The 23474-nt window shown below is 34.0% G+C and overlaps 1 protein-coding gene across 1 annotated transcript; it reads right to left on the bottom strand.

Annotated features, from left to right (window-relative positions):
* Positions 1-14812: 14812 nt before the first annotated feature.
* Positions 14813-17058, bottom strand: LOC126714317 (trans-cinnamate:CoA ligase, peroxisomal). Its single transcript, XM_050414410.1, has 2 exons — positions 16696-17058; positions 14813-16553 (listed from the first exon to the last, which is right to left on the bottom strand). The coding sequence occupies exons 1-2, from the start codon at positions 16891-16893 to the stop codon at positions 14994-14996; spliced, it is 1758 nt and encodes a 585-aa protein (XP_050270367.1). The 5' UTR covers positions 16894-17058; the 3' UTR covers positions 14813-14993.
* Between the last annotated feature and the right edge of the window lie 6416 nt (positions 17059-23474).

Raw genomic sequence — 23474 nt, forward strand, 5'->3', positions numbered from 1 at the left:
AACAATTTGGACTTTACTCGATAAAAAGTTCTTTCATATTTGTTTGTTTATAAATAAACCAAGCTTGAGTCCTGGTTTTAGGCTCGTTTAATATAAAAGCCAAGTCTAAACAAAAAAAATTGTTCACAAACAAGTTCGCGAGATATAAGGCTTGATATAAATAAAACAATTCAAGTATAGAATCATTTATAAATTTATATATGGTAGCTAAATATACTTATTACATATATCTTAATAATGACATGGTCAGCATGAGACCACTACCCATTACCTTAGTTTTTTCCTTCCCTCTAGACTCACCAAGAACCACTTTATACTTTAATTACATTTAAAAATAAATTAATTAATTAAGTGTTCCACATATGATCCTTCCCCATCAATTATCTAATGTAAAGACATAAAACATGTTAGTATTTTGCACTCAATGGTTACAATCAAGTATTTTTCTAATTCTTCACCATCTAACGTGAATGTAAAAATTGTATTTTGAAAAATTGTTGAAGTTATAGACAAGGAAGGATGAATGAATGAATTTAATTATGTAAAATTTTAATTTAAATAATGGCTAATCATAAGTAGGATTAGACGCATGATAAAATGAGTATACTATTTTTTTTCTTAATTTTATAGATTTAAGCATTTGATAATGTAATTTCCTTAGATCTTAAGCTCAAAAGCTTGACCTGAGCTCGAGTTTGAGCTTGAAATTTAGCTTGAACTTGGCTTGACTAATTAATCAAGCCAAACTCAAGCTGTTTGGCTTTCCTATGAGTTCAAGCTCAAACATTATTTTTAGACTTGTCACAAGCTCGAGCCAAGTTTGAACTTTTGATTTTTTCAGATGAGTCATGCTTGAACATGCACTACTTGAAAAAGCTTGATTCGTTTACAGTCCTACATGAGGCCCCCTTTTAAATAGTTCTACTTCTACCCCTTTATAAATGGACTTGTTGCGATGACGATACATGGTCAAAAAGTAGACACATGTCATCACTTCAACTAGTATAGTGAATTGGAGTATTGGACCAAATTTTGCCCTTTATAAAAAGCCCTATTCCTTTATAAAAATGCCCTAAATTATATAGCAATGCTATGAGATATTACAAATTTTACTACATAAAGTTTAGAAATTAATATGTCACAAATAAATTTAAAAAAAAATTAAAAATTCATTTATTTGGTGGTTAAAGCCTACTAATCACATTCATTGTCACATCATTTCATATGTTTTATGTTGTAAAATATATACTACCTTTAGCATTTTCAAAATTGTATTATAATAAATCGTTTAAAAAAAAAGAAAAAAAATGGTAAATTACAAAGTTAGACCCTATCCTTTGCACCATATCTCAATTTAGTCCATAACCTTTCAATTGTGTTAATTTGGTCCTTAACCTTTTAGTGTAATGTCAATTTGGTCCTTGCTATTAAGTGTTGGATGTAAATTGTTGATGTGTCTAACAAACTGAATAAACTGTTATTTCCATACCAACGTAAGTGGACACTTGGAATCCTCAAATTTGCTCTTCAGATTTTGAGAGCAGCTAGCATTTGGTTGAGAAAGAAAGGGTGAGGCTATGAGGTTTCAGAGGCAAGGAGTAGTGGCAAGGCCCGGTGGCGAGTTCCAGCTCCATTCCGATCAGTTTTCGCTCTCTATCTCACAATCTCTCTCTCTTACAATCTCTCTCTATGTGAACGTTTGGATAGCAATGAATCTCACGTCTGCGTTTTGTGTTGCGTTTTCTTTTTCTTTTTTTTTGTCAGCTGCAGCAGGGGACAACGGCTACTGTTCATGAACAGTAGCCGCACTTTTCCTACTTTTTTGTCACTTTTCTCAATCCTGTGGGTCCCGTGAACAGTATACGAGACCCACAAATATCACTTTTCAGTAACTTTTTCATTAAAAATGGGTCCCGCAGTACTATTCACACATTTAAAATTTATTTTGCTACAGTGTTTTCAGTTTTTAGTTTCAGCAAAATAAGTTCTATCCAAACATACCATATGTCTTAACTGAACTGAAATGGGTCAGAGGCTTTAATTTCATGGTTTGTTTCATGGGTTTTGCTTATTTTGGATGTTGGGATTTGTTGTGGGGAGTATTTGTTCATGTGCTTATTTTGGGTTTTGCTTTTTCAGTAAATGAAACTGACGGAAAGAACGCAGAAAATACATTTGTAGTGGAAAGTAACAAATTTCTCAAAGATCCAGTTTTTTATATTTATTCTACTCCTACCAACTTTCTTCATCCTAGGACCTTGTATAAGCATCAAATCTCCCAAAAGAACCTGTCAATACAAAATCAAACTTTAGTTTAATTTTGTTAAAATAGCAAAAATACATCATCAGAAAGCCCACAAAAATAATTTTGTATAAATTAATACACCAAAATAAGCAAAACCCATGAATACAGCTTATTAAGCTGAATAGTAATAGTTAAAAAAAAAAAAAAAAAAAAAAAAAAAAAAAAAAACCTAGCTTGGATTATGATCCCAAACAGACAATCTCGTGCAAGAACTGAATTAGCCCCTCACATTTTTAAAAAAAAAATGTAATAGTTTATTCATGGCGCAATTGCACTTTTAGTCCCTACATTTTGAAGTTTTTCCATTTTAGTCCCTACATTTTATTTTTTCCATTATTAGTCCCTAAAACCAATTTACGCTTTCCGTTTTAGTCCTTAAAGCCTCATTCCGTCACCAATTAACGGGGAAACTGACGGGATGAATAAAATATTATTATTTTTACACGTTGGTGAATAAAATAAGGAAGGAATGAGGATAATAACTCACGTGAGTGTCACGTGAAGCACTTATCCTCAATTTACCTTCCACTGGCGCGCAGGTAATCAGGTAATCACACAACACTTGACACGTCCAGCCCCCACACGTGTGTACTTACCTACCCTTCATCCCTGGTGCGCACCTCTTCTCCCAAATCAAACTTAATCCCTAGCCTAGCGAAGTGAAGCTCTGCCTCTGCCGAAACGCCACCATCATCAAGCTAAGGAAAAATCACACTTCTCTCTCAAACCACCATCATCATCAACCATCTCACGAAAAATCTCACTTCTTTCACGAAGCCCATCTCTGAAAGAGAGACACTACCTTGATACCCACACGAGAGGCACTTCTTTCTCAAAGCCCATCTCCGAAAAATCCCACTTGATACCCACACTGTGGTGCCTGGCAGTGGAGAAAATGAAAGCTTAGAGGCCTCTGTCTTTGTGAAAAGGTCTTCTCTCTGTCCTTATTTATAGCTTTACAAGAAGCTTGTTGGCTTTTTCCTAGTAGGGGCCACAAAGTTTTTGTATATTTTGGCTTTTTGACTGTTTGTTGGTCTTTGTCTGCATGTATTTGTTTGTGGTTTACATTGTGGTCCTTGTGTTCCCCGAGTATGACAAAAGTGCTTTCTCTGTTCCTTTTAGTATGACAAAATTATTGAAATGTTGTATTGTTAATTAAACATTTGATTAAGTGTTGTGTTGCCTTTTTGTATATTTTGGCTTTTTGACTGTTTGTTGGTCCTTGTCTGCATGTGTTTGTTTGTGGTTTACTGTGTGGTCCTTGTGTTCCCCGTGTATGACAAAAGTGGTTTCTCTGTTTCTTTTAGTATGATTTTTACTTAAATATTTGATTAAGTGTTGTGTTGTCTGCATGCATAATAGAATATTTTATTAGGAATGAGTGTTGTTTTGTTAAATATAATATATATTTTGTTCTGTACCTAGCATTGTTTAATTGGTTTTGGTGTTATGTTGCATGCAGAATGGATAACCTATTTAGTATATCCGTGCATCATGGTGGCCATTTTACTGAGAATGGTCGAAAATATGTGGGAGGTGCAGTAGATATAGTTGATAATTGTGATCCTGACAGGTGGTCTAAGGTTGAGATAGATAGTATATGTAGGGATTTTGGGTACACGTCTATTAGCAGGCTGTGGTATAAAATGCCTGGAGTGGACCTAGAACTGGCAGACTTCCATTTGATTGTTGGTGATAGTGATGCCATGTACCTGACAAAATTAGTGAGGAGTCATCAAGATATTCATGTGTATGTAGAGCACCCAATACATGAGCCTATATTAGTTGATGAAGGAGAGGATGCTGGTGAGGGTGTGCAGCCATTGCCATTGGCATTGGAGCAAGACTTTACAAGTGGTTATGACAATGATGATGGCAGTGAAGATGATGGGGATGATTTTTATGATAGTGATAGTGATGACATGTATTTTAATGATCAAACTTTTAAAAATGAGGATGAGTTTGAGGTTAATGTTGGTGTTCCTACTAAGGTGGCTGCTGCTCAAGCGGGTTCAAGAAGAGTAGGTAAAGACCTATCACTGAGCATCCACCTGAGGTCATTGATATAAGTGATAGTAGTGATAGTAGTGATGGTGGGGGAAGTGGCCTAGAAGATGATGTAGAGTTGGGTCATGGTGTTAGGGACTTTGTTGAGGATAGTAGTGACAGTTGGGATGGTAAGGATGATGCTGAAGTTAATGAACCAGGTGATGGTATAATGAATTCTGATTATGAGAGTGAGGAATTGCACAGTGTTGTAGAATCATCATCTGATGATGAGTATGGGTATGATAGTGATGATAAGTCTGAGGATGATAACCAGGCACATGTGGGAGATGAAAGGGAACAAAAAAAAGAGCAAGTGAGGAAGTTCCCTATGTTTAAGCCAGTGGATAAGGCTGAGCATATTTATTTTGAGAAAGATATGCTATTTACTACACCTAAGCAATTTAAGGAAGCAATAACAGATTATGCAGTTTCAGGTGGATGGGGGATAAAATTTGTTAAAAATGATCTACAAAGGGTAAGAGCTGTATGCGAAGAAGGGTGCAAGTTTGTTGCATATCTAACAAAGCTGCCAAGGGAGAGGAGCTACCAATTAAGGACTTTGACATTGGAACACACCTGCTCTAGAACATATAAGAATCCTAGGTGTACTTCATCATACATTGGGAAGAAGTTGATGAAGAAGGTGAAAAGACAGCCCGATATGAAGTTGAAAGACATCCAAGAGGCTGTCCATCACAAGTACAACCTAAACATAAGTGTAGGAAAAGCAGGTAGGGCTAAGGAAAAGGTTCAAGAATATGTTGAGGGGGCTTATACAGAACAGTACAACCAGCTGTGGGAGTACTGTGAGGAATTAAGAAGAGCTAGTCCTGGTAGTACCATCCTTATGAAGGTACATACCTTCCATGATGGCGATTTAGCGGCTGAGATGGATTTAGTGTGTGGGGTGCCTTATTTTGAGAGGCTATATATATGTTTGGAGGGCTGCAAGAAGGGGTTTTTGTTTGGATGCAGGCCATTCATTGGTTTGGATGCCTGCCATTTGAAGAACAAGTCTGGGGGACAGTTGATTACTGCCGTATGTAGAGATCCTAATGAGGAGTATTTCCCACTTGCATATGCAGTGGTAGAGGCTGAAACCAAGGACTCTTGGACTTGGTTCATCAATTTGTTGCTTGCGGACATAGGTCAGGATAAGAGATGGGTGTTTATGTCAGACCAGCAAAAGGTGTGTAATTTATTCTCTATTTGGTTTTTTTTTTTTCTTCATTTACGCATTGTATTTATCTCTAAGACAAATTAAGGACATTGGTACTGTTTGTGACAGGGGTTGGTGCATACTTTTATTGATAACTGGCCACAGTATGAGCATCGAATTTGCTGTAGGCACCTCTACAACAACTTAAGGAAGAACCATCCCGGTGTTCTGATTAGAGAATTCTTTTGGAGGGCAGCCAAGGCAACTTATAAAGAAGAGTTTGATAGGGTGATGGATGAATTGAAGGGCATTGATGTTGATGCACACGGCTGGTTGGATGCTCATTCAACAACAAAATGGGCCAAACACATGTTTAGTGAGGATGCCTTGACTGACACTATAGTAAATAATATGTGTGAGAGTTTCAACAGTAGGATTCTGAAATTCAGGTCTAAGCCTATTATTAGCATGGTACGAGTCTTTGTGATTACCTACATTTAATTAGGTTCATTGTTTGGTACTGTTTTTAGTAGATTTTGCAATTAATATCACATGTTTTATTTTACTTGTATGTTTTGTTTGATTTCTGCTGCAATAAAAGTTTGTTCTTTTTGTTTCATGTTTTTTTTTTTGCTATGCTTTGCCGTGGACCAAACACATGTAAAGATGTACTATGTTTTATCTAACGGTTTGGTTTTTGTTTTGGTCATTTAAGAGTAAAGGGTTTGTAGAGTCTTTGCTAGATGGCAGTTGGGTGTTTTGTATTGTAGTAGGAATTGGTGTATTGTTAGATTTTTGCATGGATTAGATTATGGTCTATCATTTATTATTTTTTTGAGTTGGGGATTAAGAGCCTTGCTAGATGGGAATTGGGTTTTTGGCTTTTGGATATTGGGTGAGAATTGTGGTAAGCATTGGATTATGCATGGACTAATTTTTGGTACCATTGTTATTTTTGGAGATGGGATTATGGTTTTGTAAATGATGGGAATAAGGGAATGTTCTGGGATCGGATGGTATTTGGATGGTGATGGTATAGACTGCTTGACAATATCTTTGACAAGGTTTTGGGAATAAGAATATGTGGCTTTGCTGGAGGAAATTTTGAATGAATGAATCAGGCATTGATACTTGGTGTGCACCATCTAGCTAGTTTGGTAACTGCCTAGGAAGTTTTGGTGGGAGAGGGTCATTGGGTTGAAGTTAAATTGAGTTCATGCTAGGGAGGTTATGTTAAAAGCTGTTTGAGTAATTAATCTAAATTATATGATTCATAGTTTTAATATGTTACAAATACATAGCTTTTCTGGTTATTGTCCTTTGTCACTACAAACATAGAGCAGAGAGCAGAAGAAGTGAGCTAGTTAGGGCTGTTTAGTGATAAGTTGTGACCATAATTTCATTTTTTTTACCTTATAGGGATGAGGTTATGACTTTAGGTAAGGTGAAGAGTTGGTTGGGGCTGAGGGTAAAATTGGGTTTGAGTGCCCAAGCTAGAAAGCTTTAGAGTTTCTCTATCATTTTGCTTCACAATGTTTGAATTCTTAAAGGTATTTTCTTATGGATATATTTAAATGCATATTAGTTTTTTTTAATAATATCCCTTCCTCTCTCTAGATTGCCTTTCCTTTTGAGTGTTAAATATTCTAATGAGCTATGAGAAAAAGTTACGTATATTTTCCATGGAAGTTACGTAAATATTCTGCTGCAATCCAAATTTCTGCAATACAAATTTCTGCAACAAATTTTGCTGCACACATATACAACTCACAGCACACAGCACACAGTAACAACTCACAATTTAGTAGATTTTGCAATTAATATCTAATGCTTTATTTTACTTGTATGTACTTGCAGCTTGAGTGTATCAGGCTGTATATCATGACTCGGTTTCAAGAGAACAGAGAGAAGATTCAGAGAGTAGAGTCAGATATTTGTGCCAAGGTTCTGAAAAGGTTGCACAAGGAAAAATTGGCAGCCAATAGGTGGGTAGCTTGTTGGGCAGGACAGACCCAATTTGAAGTAAAAAATGGGCTGCAAAGCTTCACCGTTGACTTGGCCACAGCACACTGCAGCTGTAGGAAGTGGAATATAAGTGGCATACCTTGTGCTCATGCAATCAGCTGCATATTTTTTAACAGACAAGATGCTGAGCAGTATGTTCATCCATGTTACCATGTCTCTACGTACAAGGCTTGCTATGAACCAATCATAACACCAATCAATGGAGCCAATATGTGGAGACCTAGTGGTGTTACCCCAGTTCAGCCTCCCATCAGAAGAAGACCACCTGGCAGACCAAAGAAGAAGAGAGCAAGGGAACCTAATGAGCCAACAAGGAGAGCCGGCATCTCTAAGCAATGCAAGACCTGTGGCAAGTTAGGGCATAATAAAAGAAGTTGCAAGGGTGAGATTGGAGGGAATTCCACAAATAGAACCGGTTCATCTAAAAAGGTAATATATGTGAAATACAATTGTAGATGAGCTTGTCATAGTAATTTATTTGCTTGGCCCCAAAAACAAAACCCAAAAAAAAAAAAAAAATTTCTGGCCGCTTGTCATTTACATTTTACAGTAAACTCATGCTTACATATGTGCTTTTCCATGACTCTCATTAGCCATTGCATGCCCTGTGACTTGCTTTGCTAGCCATTTATTAAAACAGATTTTTCTAATCCTATGAACACACAGCATTAATCCAACTATTAGTTGCTGTTTGTAGGCCAGCATGCATAGCCTCAGCTCCACTCCAGCTGCACCACCTCAGTCTAGCATGCATAGCCGAGCCACTCCAAGTGCACCACGCCAATCCAGCAAGCCCAGCTTCAGGCCAGGTGCACCATCTCATGCCAAGACAAGCTCAGCCACTCAATTTGCACCATCTCAGACCAGTCCAAATGTAACACCTCATGCCAGGACTAGAAGCACATATACCCAACAGCACAGCTCCACTGAAGCTGCACCTCACCAGTCAGGCAGCACCACACAGAATGTACGTGCACATCAAAACTCCAGCAGCAGCAACCCAAAGCCAAGGCAGAAAAAGGCAAGGGTGGTCACATCAGAGACTGTAAAGGCTTCTAAGAATGCATCCAGATACATGGAAGCAATCAGACATGGTGGGAGTCAATCATCATCTGTGCATGGTCCAAGAAAGTGAAGAGAGCACAAGTTAATTTTTTTGCTTGTTTTGTGTAGTTATGGTGATAGGGTTAAGTATGGAACATTGCCCTTTATTTTGTAGAAAGTGGTAACTGTGACTGTGGTCTAGTGCTGAAATTTGTAGAACTGACCATACATATGATATTTTGTAGTGTTGCTGTAAGTGTTTGTATTTGTTTGACTGTGTTTGCTGTAAGTGTTTGTACAAACTGTGACTTAGTTGGCACAAGCTGAAAGTTGTGAGTTGTTACTGTGTGCAGCAGAAATTTGTAAGTGTTTGTGAGTTGTTACTGTGTTTGCTGTAAGTGTTTGTACTATTAATATGCAGCAGAAATTTGTGAGTTGTTACTGTGTGCTGTGTGCTGTGAGTTGTGACTGTGTGCAGCAGAAATATGCAGTAGAACTGTGACTGTATGCAGTGGAACTGCAGAAATATGCAGTAGAAATATGCTGCAGAAATTTTTTTCCCAGAAATTTGTTGCATTGCAGCAAAATTTGTTGCATAAATTTGTATTGCAGCAATCCAAAAAATTTCTGCAGAAATTTGTTTGAAAGACAGAAATTTTTATTGCAGCAGAAATTTGCTGCAGAAATCAAACAAATTTCTGCAGAAATTTGCTGCAGAAATTTGTTGGTAGAAATTTGCAAAAAGTTTGGTTCATCAAGTATTTTGTAGTGTGCCTTAAGTATATTTGCAGTTTTGGGTCACCTGGCCTTTGTCTATCTATCCCTAATATTGGAGTCTGATGCTATATAAGTTGCATTACCCAAAAAGACAAAACAATATAATAAGATTTATAAACTTTTTGGATATAGCTTGGTCAAAACTCTTTAATTCATAATCTATTCTTTTTGTGGCTTTGGGATTGTTTTTTGTCACATTGGTAACATTTGGAAACATTGGTACTGTGCCAACATGCCTTGAATTGTCATCATTTACTCTCTGACTTTGAAATTATAAAATTTCATATTCACATCTCTTTTTTCCAATTGGTTATTTAACTTTGTATTTTTTATTTTATTAAACTGAAACCAGTATGAACACAGTTCATATACAAATTCCAGCAGCCCCACAGTTCATAAACACAGTTATCCCACATTGATGAATACTAAACAAATGTCAAGCACACACAAATTCCATATCATTCAATGTGGGGAAAGAGTTACAAAGGAGAGAAAGGATCATTATTAATATTTTACCATTGAACAACACAGTTAGAAAATAGGGGTATTCATTTCATTCCAGGAATGATACAAAAAAACAAGCCAGCAGGTGTTTCCATGCTAACTGCCTAACCAAAAAATTTACACACTGCCAGCCTGCCAGCCCTATGCATTAGCAATTACAGGATATTGAAACTCCCCTATCTATGTAACATGCTAACCAAACATAAACACTTCCACACTACCTACCCAGTTGCTGCCTAATCAAACTTCCACTACTTGTCTAACGACCCATACAACTAAAGACACAAATCCCACATATCACCAATAAGAATGCCAAAGCCACAGTGTAAAACTTCTCTCTCCTGTAGCATCTTGCAACCTCAGCCTCTAGTCTGATAATCCGTTGCCTTTGCTCTGGGATGAGCACCTTACCACGTTCACATATCTCATCATCACGCCATTGGAAGAATTTGCACTTTCGCCCAACCTGAAATACAAACCAATTTCTTTATCCATCAAGCTACTTAATGACCAATAAGGACTGTATAATACAATTGCCATGAAATTGAGAAGGAAAATATTCTCCACTTGCAACAATTGTCAAGGAAAATAATACAATTGTCAACAAAAGGAAAATATTCCCCAGCTAATTCGATAAACATTACCATACTGATGATAATTCTCCACTTGCACACTGGTTTCCTCTTTATAAGTACAAACATACCACTAACACTGGAAAACTCACAGATATATCAACACAATTCCCCACCATTTTTTACACCACCAAACAACTTAGTAAAACAAGAAATGAAAAAACCCAAAATTATTCCTTCCAAACCCAGGAAAACGAAATAAATGCAAAACACGAAAACCCCAATGCAAAACACAATTCCTCCCTTTCTCTTAACCCCAATGAAATAAAAATAAAAATAAAAACACGAAAACCCCATGATTCAAAATCAATTTTCCTAGATTTTCCCTTGTTTTATCAGAAAATAATAGACATTGGAAAAAAAAAAAAAAAAACCAAAAACAATGGAGAGGAAGTAAACCCCATCTCACTAAAACAGAGTAACATCAATAACCCACCAACAGTAACAAAGCTTGCAGTACCCAGTAGAAAAAACATGATTAATTTAAAAAAAAAAAAATATTGAAATACCCAGTAGTTTATATAGCCATAAAACCTTCTGCCAGGGTTTTCTGGTGTCCACGAAACCACTAACACTGGTTTTTCACCACAGTAGCACCTAAATGGAGCTCTCCTTCTCAAGCTTGAACTGGATGAAACGCTTGCTTCCATCTGATCAGGGACTTCAAAATGGTTGAAGATCTTGAGATGGTTGATGATGATGGTGGTTTGAGAGAGAAGTGTGATTTGCTATGTTTCGGCAGAGGCACTAGGGATTAAGTCTGATTTGGGAGAAAGGTGCGCGCCATGGGTGGGTAAGTACACACGTGTGGGGGCTGGACGTGTCAAGTGTTGTGTGATTACCTGATTACCTGCGCGCCAGTGGAAGGTAAATTGAGGATAAGTGCTTCACGTGACACTCACATGAGTTATTATCCTCATTCCTTCCTTATTTTATTCACCAACGTGTAAAAATAATAATATTTTATTCATCCCGTCAGTTTCCCCGTTAATTGGTGACGGAATGAGGCTTTAAGGACTAAAACGGAAAGCGTAAATTGGTTTTAGGGACTAATAATGGAAAAAATAAAATGTAGGGACTAAAATGGAAAAACTTCAAAATGTAGGGACTAAAAGTGCAATTGCGCCTTTATTCAATCAAATCAGAATGATGTGGCATTCCAGGTGTCTAGTCCACCTATGTATGGAAATAATAGTTTATTCAGTCCGTTAGACAACATCGGCAATTTCCATTCAACACTTAACAACAGTCAGCAGGGACCAAATTGACATTACACTGAAAGGTTAAGGATCAAATTGACACAATTGAAAGGTTAGGGACCAAATTGAGATATGGTGCAAATGATAAAGACTAACTTTGCAGTTTACCCAAAAAAAATTAAGCACTATTCTTCTCACCTCCAAAAATGTCTTCATAATATTCGAGGTTTGTTTGGGATCCATTTATTTTGTTGAAATTGAAAACTTTTTACTAAAAATACTGTACCAAAAAGTACAGTAGAACTCATGAATAGTACCAAAAAGTATAGTGGAACTCATGAATAGTACCAAAAAGTGTAGTGGGGCCCATTAATAGTAGTAAAAATAAGTTGACTTTTTAAGCTGGAGCCAAACGCAGACTAGGGATCTGTTTGGATACTGCTTATTTTGCTGAAACTGAAAACTTATTACTGAAAGTACCGTAGATAAAAGGTAAAAGTTAATTGAAATAATATAGTGGGGCCATGAATAGTACCAAAAGTGCAGTAAGGCCAATGAATAATAGCAAAAATAAGCTGGAGCCAAACACACATTAGGAGTCTATTTGGATACCGTTTATTTTGCTGAAACTGAAAACTTATTGCTGAAAGTTATGTAGATAAAGGTAAAAGTTAGTTGAAATAGTACAGTGAGACTCATAAATAATACCAAAAAGTGTAGTGAGACTTATGAATAGTAACTAAAATAAACTAAATAGTGAAATAATTTATAATTTTCATTACTTCCCAAATGCACATTAGATCAATAGAAACTTAACCCATTATCATAAAAAAAAAATAAAAAAAAAATAAAAACTTAACCCATTATCATAAAAAAAAATTAAAAAAAAAAAAAAAAAAAAAAACTTAACCCAATTAAAAACCATAAGCTGTTTATGAGAAAAATGTTTTGAGGTTTTAATTTTTGTAAACCAATATCCTATATGATAAATTGTCAACATTAGCCAACTAATCTACTACATGATAAATTGTCAACATTAGCCAACTAATCTACCACATAACTACACACCAAATAATATATGTCTCTTTTCTAACACCAAAATAAAAATTTATAACGATTCATTACTTTATCCAAGATAAGGTAAATCTCATTTCTAAAAGAATAATAAATTTTTCATTTCTTTTTGTTCTTTTTGTTTGAACCATCATATTTGATTATTTATATGCAATTAACTTTAGTTTGGTTAATATTAATTTACCAAATTAACCTTAGTTTCTATAATATTAAATAAATTTATTTAATTGATATTTAAATATATAAAATATCCTACTTTAAACTTATTGTCTTAGTCTCCCAAATATATTGAGCAGGCTATGGTGGTTACCTGGCTTTTGGAGATTTATTATGAGAAGAATAAGTGTTTTAACAGAACATTGAGCAGTTAGGGATGGCTTTTTATTTGCTAAAACACTCGGATTGATCACACCCGTGGAACTTGATGGATGACAAACTGGTTTTACATTTTCTAAACATACTATTACTGCAACCTTTTTCTGTTAGTATCATTAGATACTGCAGATCCCCTCTCCATGAGCCTAATTCTGATTTAGAGTTCTTTTTTTCTTTCTCTTTTTATTATTATTATTATTATTTTTTTATATAATAAAAGAGGGGTTTTTGATGTGGACTCATTGATTCCACGTCACATGTCGATAAGGGTAATATCATGTGTACCATTATTGCTTTAATAAGGCTATCATTGTAGGCAGGGCCGGCCCAGCCTAATTTGGGGCATAAGGCGAAAGATTTATGTGAGGCCTTTTATATGTATATACTAGTTAAATAAAATTATTTAATGTTAATCAAAATGAGGTTAATTTGATGTATTAAATACATAATTTAATTAATAATACGAACTAAAACTAAGGTTAATTTCATATAGAGAATTGAATATCATAGTTGAAACATAAATTTAACAAAAAGAAAAAATATATTATTTTTTAAAAAGAAAATTAATTTATCTTGGATATATGATGATACATAGTTAATTACATTTATAATCTAATGTATAACCTATGATATTAATTGATGTGTGGCTTTGTAGTAGATTAGTTTAAAAATATGAAAGTTTCGAACTATTAAGGGAGATTAATCATCATTGATCATCTAACACATTTGTAAATTTTTTTAAAGCCTTGTTAGAAATAAAAAAGGAAAATGCTAAAGGTGCTATAAAATGATCACAATATAATATGACAATAATAGTGGTTGATGAACTTCAATAATGTAATTGATGAATATTTAAAATAATTTTTTGTGATTGGTAACATATCAATTTATAAATTTATAGTAAAATTTGTGATATCCATAACATCACTAATAACTAAAATTGCACAACCTTTTGAAAAAAATCATATCTTTTATAAAATTTTGAGCCTTTTACAATGAGACGAGAGCCTTTTTTGTAAAGGTAAATATTTTTTGTGGTGGGGCCCTTAGGCCTAGGCCTTGGGCCGGCCCTAATTGTAGGTACAACACATTCGTTGAAGCTTTGCTAATCGAACCACTCAATTCCTGCCAAATATTATATAAAGTGATACAAGAACTACCAACCAACCACACCTAGCATGGTAATTCTCATTTAGAGTTCTCTCTTTCCTAACGTTGAGGAAATCAAACAGTTGAGTTCTTAACAAAGCTTGGATGCACGCGAAGCATGTCTTTTGTAGTACCTAACATATCTTTGCTGGAGATTCGGGTTTGTCTTGAACATTTTGTAATGGGGGTGGGGGGGCACTTTGTTTCTATTAGTTCTTCAAAAAATCCTGACAAATTCCTTGTGTGCATGCACTTCCTAGTACCTTGTATTTAATTTTTTGGATAAATTGTAAAGTATACTCCTAATATATGTCTTTGGTGCTGGAACTTGCATGCAAATAAAACTACAATTAACTAAGTTAATTGTTTATATTAGTTCTTCAAATCCCGACCAATTATGTGCACCACCTGGTACCTTCTGTATTAGTTTTTTTTTTGAAGTACACCTTTGCTAATTTATGCGTTTGGGTTGCAACTTGCAGGCAAAAACTGCAACTAAGTAAGTTGACTAAATGGCCAATTGGGCAACCCAAAAAAAGAAACATTTTTATTACTTGTATTAGCTCTTCGAAATTCAGATTCGACCAACTCCACCTAATATAACTTAATAGATACTATATAGTTAACTGATAACATATTTAAAAATATCAGATAACAAAACAGAGTACTGTACATATTTTATTCCGAGCTTAATAAAACTTTCAGAGCCGGGACATGGCCATAATCTGCTCGCCATTATTATATTGAGGTTGAGGAGCAAGTTGGGGTGTGACTTGGGTGGACTTGTGGTTTGAAAGATTCTCGGCGACAATCACAAGGTCATTTGCTTTAGCCCTCAGTTCATTCTTCAAAATCTTTCCTGTTGCATTCTTTGGTAGCTCCGGCAAGAATTCCACCTTCTTTGGAATCATGAAACGGGGAAGATTTTTCCTGCAATAGGATATGATCTCTGTCTCAGTCACATCCTTTGTTTTTCCACTGGAGTTCTTTCTGATTGAGATAAAAGCGCAGGGACTCTCTCCCCAACGAGGGTGTGGCATTGCTACTACTGCTGCTTCAAGGACTCTTGGGTGTTTATACAGAACTGACTCCAATTCTACACTGCTGATGTTTTCACCTCCAGAAATGATAACATCTTTAGACCGGTCCTTGATTTCTAAGTACCCGTCTGGATGTACAACGCCAACATCACCTGTTAAGAACCAACCATCCTTGAAGGCTTTGGATGTAGCCTTTTGGTCCTTGAAATACCCCTTCATGATACTACTCCCACGCAGGACTATCTCCCCCATGGTTTTTCCATCATATGGCACAGTTGCCATCGTTTTCAAATCCTTGACGTCAACATCTGCTAGAGTTAGTATGCTAATACCTTGACGTGCCTTAAGCTTTGCCTGTTTATCTTTTGGCAGTTGATTCCACTTGGTTTGCCATTCACACACCAGGGCAGGTCCTGTTGCCTCGGTAAGGCCATAAGCGTGTGTGACATGGAACCCAAGTGGTTCAATTTTTTCGAGCAGTGCTGCAGGTGGAGGTGCTCCACCGGTGAGTATTTGGACCGGAGTGGTGATATCTCTGCGCTCATTGGGTCCAGCTTGTAAAATGATGTTGAACACGATAGGTGCACAACACATATGTGTGACTTTGTGCATAGAAATGTTGCTGTAGATGTCATGTGCTGTGGTGTTGCGCAAACACACGTTGGTCCCCCCGCGTGCTGCTATGCCCCATGTGAAAGTCCACCCATTACAATGGAACATAGGAAGTGTCCACAAATACACTGGCTCACTTCCCATTTCCCATCCAAGGACTAGGCTTAGAGTGCTAAGATAAGCACCCCTATGGCTGTACACAACACCTTTAGGCTCAGATGTTGTTCCTGATGTGTAATTCAAAGCAATTGGATCCCACTCATCTAGCTCATGCTCACTAGGAAGATACTTGTTGCTAGGATTGCCCTTTTTGACAAGTTCCTCGTACTCCAATTCGCCTAGCCGAACACCTGTTGGTGTGTCAACATCATCGATGACAATCACCAAAGGGATATTGGACGACTCGGCCACAAGTAAGAGGAGAGCTTCTCTTGCTACTGACACAAATTGACAATCCACAAAGAAGACCTTGGCTTCAGAGTGCCGGAGAATAGCAGCTATGTTTTTGGAATCGAGCCGGGCATTAATAGTGTTAAGCACAGCACCAGCCATAGGCACTGCAAAATGCATCTCATACATGGCTGGAATGTTAGGAGCCAACACAGATACCTGTTGAAAAAAATAGGTAGACAAGTTAAAAGTTAGTTTCTTTCATCATATATATAACATAACTTTTCTAGAATTTAAAATTTAAAAAAATAAATAAATAAATAAATTGAATCATAAGTGGGAAAGAAATAGCGTAACATACAACATCATTCTTGACAATGTTAAGAGTAAGAAGAGAAGAAGCAAGAGCACAGCAACGTTGGTATGTCTCCCTCCATGTGAAGCAGGTACCCTGGTATATAACAGAGGTACGGTTGGCATAAACCTTAGAGGCTCTATTTAAGAAAGTTACAGGGGAAAGAGGGGCATAGTTGGCACCACATTTCTCTAACTTATCCATTAAATTTTATTGAGAGACCCTTAAAGGAAACTCTAGGAAGAGATTTAGAGAGAGAGAGAGAGAGAGGCTGAAGTAGGAGTGGAGGGTTGTTATGAGGGACGTGAATAACACAGAAAGGCCTCAGGTTATATAGTGTGTTAGGCCTAAGATAGTGCCAAATGGGGGATCAGTGGAAAGATGCTTGGAGCTTGTATGGAAATTTATAAGGAAATTGCCTTATGAGTTATGAGGTATGATATTAGTTGAGTTTGAACATAAAAAAAGACTGTTGATAAATCAAAAAAAAAGACTTGACAAATCAAAAAAAAAAAACTGTTAGACAAATAAAAAAAAAAGGCTGTTGAACCAGTTCTTATTATAAAGAAATTGTTGACCCTCCCTTGGGTCCCTTTAAAATTAATGCCCCGTTCACGTTTTGGTGGACTGCGAGACTTTTCCCACTTCAAATTAGCACTACATTTTAATGGAAAAATGCTAGCGTCACAATCATTTATAGCATAATTTTTGTCACAACTTGATTAAGAAAAATTAGTGTGTTCACAACTTCACTGCTTATAATTTGCTTCGTGAACAAATTTACGGCAAAAATTATGTAATTTTTATTTTTCATTTTTTCCATTTTACTGTTGCTCCCTTTTTTGTATTTATGCTCGCTACTCGCATACTCTTGTAAATGGATACTTCATATTCGCTTTTTATATTTGTGGTTGATATCAATTGAAAGACCCTGCACTGAGTCACACCTTGCAAGATTTTTACAACGACTAGTGCACCATAGATTTAACAACTTTTTTTTTTTTTTAAAATAGTTAGGCAGAGTATGATTGTTATATAATATGAGTTATGTTAGAAGCGATTGAATTCTATATAAAAATGATATTAGATTAATAATAATCTACCAATTCAACTCATTATTAAACAAAGAAGAAAATAAAATTTGTAAAAAAATGTTAATGGACGGAGGATTGTTGTTTTTGCAAACTAGTGAACAGTGATTCCTATTTAGAGCATAATAAATTAATAGGTCATGTTAACGAGTGTCCTTAAGGCATTGGTTAACAATCAATTTTAGGAAAGTTTTGACACCACTTTTATGAGGAATGAAAGAAGCTGTCAAAACATTAATTTTTTTTTTTTCTTTTTCCATAAAAACTTTCTTTAAATGAATTATTAACCAATGTACTAAACTCTAAAGACATTCATTAACATTTCCCTAAATTAATAGTGATAATTTTCTTGCACAAAGTACAACCCGGAAAGTGAGGTACAAACACATAATGTACAGTGTTTTTTGTTTCGTTTTGTTTTTTATTTTATTTTATTATCATCATTATTATCGGACAAGCTGGTCGACGTTTCTTTTTCAGTCGCACAAATCTTTATTGTTACTTGTCCAACATAAAAATATCAGTATTCATCAACAAACCAAAGACATTAAAACTGAAGGTTTTTTTTTTTTTTTGGAAAAGATCTGAAGGTTAAAATTTAAGGGACCAAGAAATTTTCCTCAACTGTTTAATTACAATTGCTAGTATACCATTATGATTATTCCATGATAAAAACAATATCAAATAGTTGACTTCATAAGAAAGTGATGTTATTTAAATTACAACTTGACAAGTTGTGAAAATGTTGTGTTTTTAACGTTAATGTAAAATTTAAACAGAGCCAAAAAGAAAGAAACTTGTGCATTTGGTTTAGCTTTTTTGAGTATTTACTTAGCTTATTTTCTTAGTCCAGCTTTTTAAAAGCTTACTATTTTAGGTACAATTGTATTTTAACCCACTTTCAATAAATAAAAAAAATTTAAAAAAAAAAATCTCATAGATACATATAGGATTCTGCAGAAAGCCGTATTCAATGAAAACACTAATCCAAACGATTCTTCCATTAGCTAAAGAAGGGATCTGAGATTCAATTTAATTTTTTTAGATGAGTAGGTATGTTCTTTATTCATGTGAAAGGAAATGTTAAGTCATGTATGTGTGGCATATCTTTATGCAGGAGACTTAACAAAAAGAGCAGAACATACTCACAACCCAACATGTTTTAATCTAAACAAATACCATTACACCATGAAAACCAAAATTTGTTGTATTGTATGGTTTGGCATTCCTACTCTGTATCTCGAAGAAAAATGATGCTATCATCACCACACACACACACACACAAAAAGGAGAAATTCATTGTATTTCAAGAACCAAATTTGTGAGATTCTTAACCTATACTTAAATGGTATAGTGTCGCATTCCTACTCTGTTTCTCGACAAAAAATTCAACAACACCACCCCCCCCCCCCCCCACACACACACACACACACGAGGACAAATTTAATGTATTTTGAACACTGAATTTGTGGGACTCTTAACCTATACTTAAAATATGTATAAACTACCCAGTTGATTTTCCAAGATTATATAAAGGTTACATCCTATTTTCTACTTAATTGTTAAAATCTGAAATAGGATTTGGTAGGAAATTTCCTGACCATTAATTTTTTTTCTCTCCCTTCCTTTCTTCAAAAGGTTTTGAACCATGAATCAAGTCTTGGTACCAATTAATTGTTGTAGGGATGAGGCAAATTCCATTTGTTTTTGTTAAAAACTGATGTAAACCTTATGATGTTACTATTTCAAATTAATTGATGTTAATATTTATATATATGATTAATGAAAAAATTACCAACTTTTTTTTTACATCTTTTTCAATTACTCATAAAAAGTTCATAAAATAGATTATTAATATGTGCTCTAAGGACATATATTAACTGGACCCATATATATATATATATATATATATATGGGTTGGGTTCAAGTTATACTTTGTGTAACTCTAAATAATGTTACACCACTCAATATTTTTTAATTAGATTCAAATTTTGACAAATCTACTATTGGATTATATTATCCTTGTATATTCTTCATATTTGTGAAATTTCGAGGTGATCAAAGATTAATAGCCATGTTATCAATCAATTGTTTAAATTCAAATTTTTGTAATTTAAAATAATGTATAAAATATGATTTTATGGATCGAACGGTAAATAACATCCAATTAACATGAAAATTGGTATGAATGTTAAGAACAAATAAAACATGTAATTCAATGGTAGGATTTTCAAAATAAGAATTTTATAACAAGTTATTAGGTGGTGTAACATTACTTAAAAACTTAAAGTTTATCAGGTGTAACTTGAACATAACCATATATATATATATATATATATATATAAAAGGAACCAAATAAAGTTGGCATGAGAGTGACCACATAAAGAAGAAGAAAAAAAAGGGCAGTTGCGTGGAGTTGTTTGAACATCAGTTTGAAGAAGAAAGGAAGAAAAAAAGAAGAAGAAAAAAGCAAAGTGGCATTAATGACTTAATAGTGAGAAGTCAGAAAAATGGGTCCCATAAATTTGATTATTTTTACAACTTTGCCACTGGAACTCATATTCCATATTTTGAAAACACAAAAAAAATTATTTCCAGTTTTCATTACTCAAACTCAATTTTTTGAGTTTTGAGTGATGGAAACAATACTCAAAAAAATTTCTAAATAAACTTTTTTTTGTGTGAATCCTACATTTTTTAGATTATGGGCAATGAAACTGAGTTATATAAATCAGTTTCCACCAAATTTTCCTCTTTCTTGATATTAAAGTTAGTCAAGACGGCAAGACCAGGTGAAAGTCAAGGGCAAAAAATTCTATTCTTATCGTCAGTTCCTACTTGCAGATAGAAATTAGGAATTTAAACCATTATGAAGTTGTCTTCTCAATTTTTTTTGCATTTTAGACTGTACTTGGAAAACTTGTAAAGTATATGATCTGTAATTTCCAAGAACTTTGTTGGCAACAACTTTTGTCCCAAATGCTTTTCAAGCCTCCAGAAGGCTTGATTATTAAATAGTAAAATACACAATTGTCAAGGTACTTGCTAAATGTTAGTGGAAAATTTTTTGATACTCTATAAGTATAGAGAAATGATGCTCTATTTTCTCACACCCTAACTATATAAATTAAAGATTAATAAATGTTCAATTATAAACCTTTTTTTTAGAGATAATTACAATATGCTGCTAACTCCGTAATTCGAAGCTTTTTTCTCCCCTTCACCACACAATAACTCTATGTAATATTACACCACCTAATAACTTATTATTGAATTAATATTTTGAAAATCCAACCATTGAATTACATGTTCTATATGTTCTTAACATGCATGCCAATTTTCATATCAATCGGATGTTATTTACCATTTGATCTATAAACTCATCTTTTATGCATTATTTTAAACTACAAAAATTTGAATTTTAACAATTTATTAATGACATAGCTATTAATCTTGGATCACCTCGAAATTTTGCAAGCATGAAAAATATATAAAAATAATGTAATCTAACGGTGGATTTATCAATATTCGCATCCAATTGAAAAATATTGAGTGGTGTAACTCTAAGCAATGTTACACCACCTAATAACTTGTTATTGAATTAATATTTTGAAAATCCAACCATTAAATTATATGTTCTATATGTTCTTAACATGCATGCCAATTTTCATATCAATCGGATGTTATTTACCATTTGATCTATAAACTCATCTTTTATGCATTATTTTAAACTACAAAAATTTGAATTTTAACAATTTATTGATGACATAGCTATTAATCTTGGATCACCTCGAAATTTTACAAGCATGAAGAATATATGAAGATAATGTAATCTAACGGTGGATTTGTCAATATTCGCATCCAATTAAAAAATATTGAATGGTGTAACTCTAAGCAATGTTACACCACCCAATAATTTGTTATTGAATTAATATTTTGAAAATCCAATCATTGAATTACATGTTCTATATGTTCTTAACACGCATACCAATTTTCATATCAATCGGATGCTATTTTACCATTTGATTTATAAACTCATCTTTTATGCATTATTTTAAACTACAAAAATTTGAATTTTAACAATTGATTGATGACATAGCTATTAATCTTTGACATGGCTATTAATCAGGATTAAATTAATGCACTGCTCTACTAATTTCTTTTTTAGGGAAATCATGGCAAAGAGGTTGACAAGAACATCTTTGTAAATATGCTCTTTTATTTTCTCTTGATTATTAGGATGAAAAGATGAGAACTTTTCTCATAGCCTAGGATCTAAAAGAAGATTATTCAAGTGAATACGAATTTACTTAGAAGATAAATTTTGTAATAAAAGTAATTTCCTTATAAGAATTTTGTCCATAGTGATAACAAAAAAATAAAGGGTAAGTTACAAGTTCATTCAACGTATTCAACTTAGGCATTAAACCGTTACATTAATCATGTTCAATAAAATATTGAGGTATTATTTTAGTGCATATGTGTATGTACAAGATGTAACACATAAATCCAATAAATTCATCTAAAGACTAAAGCAAGTACTAACTAACTAGCTATTGGAAAATATGCATTTTTTTTAATAAAAAAATAGCAATTTAAAATGTCTTTTGTAAACATAATTTAAAATATCACAATTAAACATTTGATTTAGGCTTTTAGGCTAATTTGTTTGTTTGGACAATTTTTGAGAAGCGCTACATCCACAATATTTTCACAACAAATCCTAGTTAGCAATTGTTACTAGTTTTAATTTACATATCATTAATTTTTTTTTTTTACCGGTAACAATCTACCACTTAAAATTTGTTATAAAAGTGTTGAGGACATGTTGTGAATATAGCACTTCTTGCAATTTTTTGGTTCAATCTTCAATGGACCAAAATTTTGGAGAAGTCAAATTTTATTTTTAATGGACATATTTTTATTTAGGATGTTCAAGTTTTTTTTTTAGGGTGGTCAACAATCTATATTAATTTAGAATTTCCCTTTTTTTAGGTATAAAATTTATTTATTTTTCAAGTTTGAGGGTGGTCGTGTGACCACCCTCAATTGTATATGGTGCCACCCCTGCATGCCACCTATCTATACTAATGCCAAGAAACTGTAAACATTCTATTTTGTAGATAAGAGTCACTAGAAAAAAAAAAAAAAAAAGGTCTTATAGCCGTCACTAGAAAGAAAAAAAGAAAAAAAAAATCCAATGGCCGCGTTTTTTTAAGCCGTGTTTTCAGTCGTGGCCTAAAACCCATAACTATAGGCCAGGACCAATGACCGCATTTTTAAAAACGCAACTATAATATATACTTTAACCACGTTTATAAAACGCGGTTATAGGGGACAACTACAGCCACATCTTAAAAACGTGGCTATAACCCTTTTGTTTTGTTTTGGTTTTTTTTTTTTTTTTTTTTTTTTTTTTTTTGGCTATAGTCACATTTTTAAAACATAGCTATATATATATATATATATATATATATATATTTTTTTTTTTTTTTTCCTGGCCAGATGGCAAATGCATTGGATATATATATATATATATATATTTTTTTTTTGTGTATGTGTATGTAATACAACTTTTTTGAACTATAACAAAAGGAAGATTCAAGTAAAACATAACCAAATGATGAGGCTATAGCCGCGTTTTTGTAAACGTGGCTAAAAAAAACACGGCTATAGTCCGCATTTTTTGTAGTA

This window comes from Quercus robur, chromosome 2 (genome assembly GCF_932294415.1).
Source record: "Quercus robur chromosome 2, dhQueRobu3.1, whole genome shotgun sequence".
NCBI lineage: Eukaryota > Viridiplantae > Streptophyta > Magnoliopsida > Fagales > Fagaceae > Quercus > Quercus robur.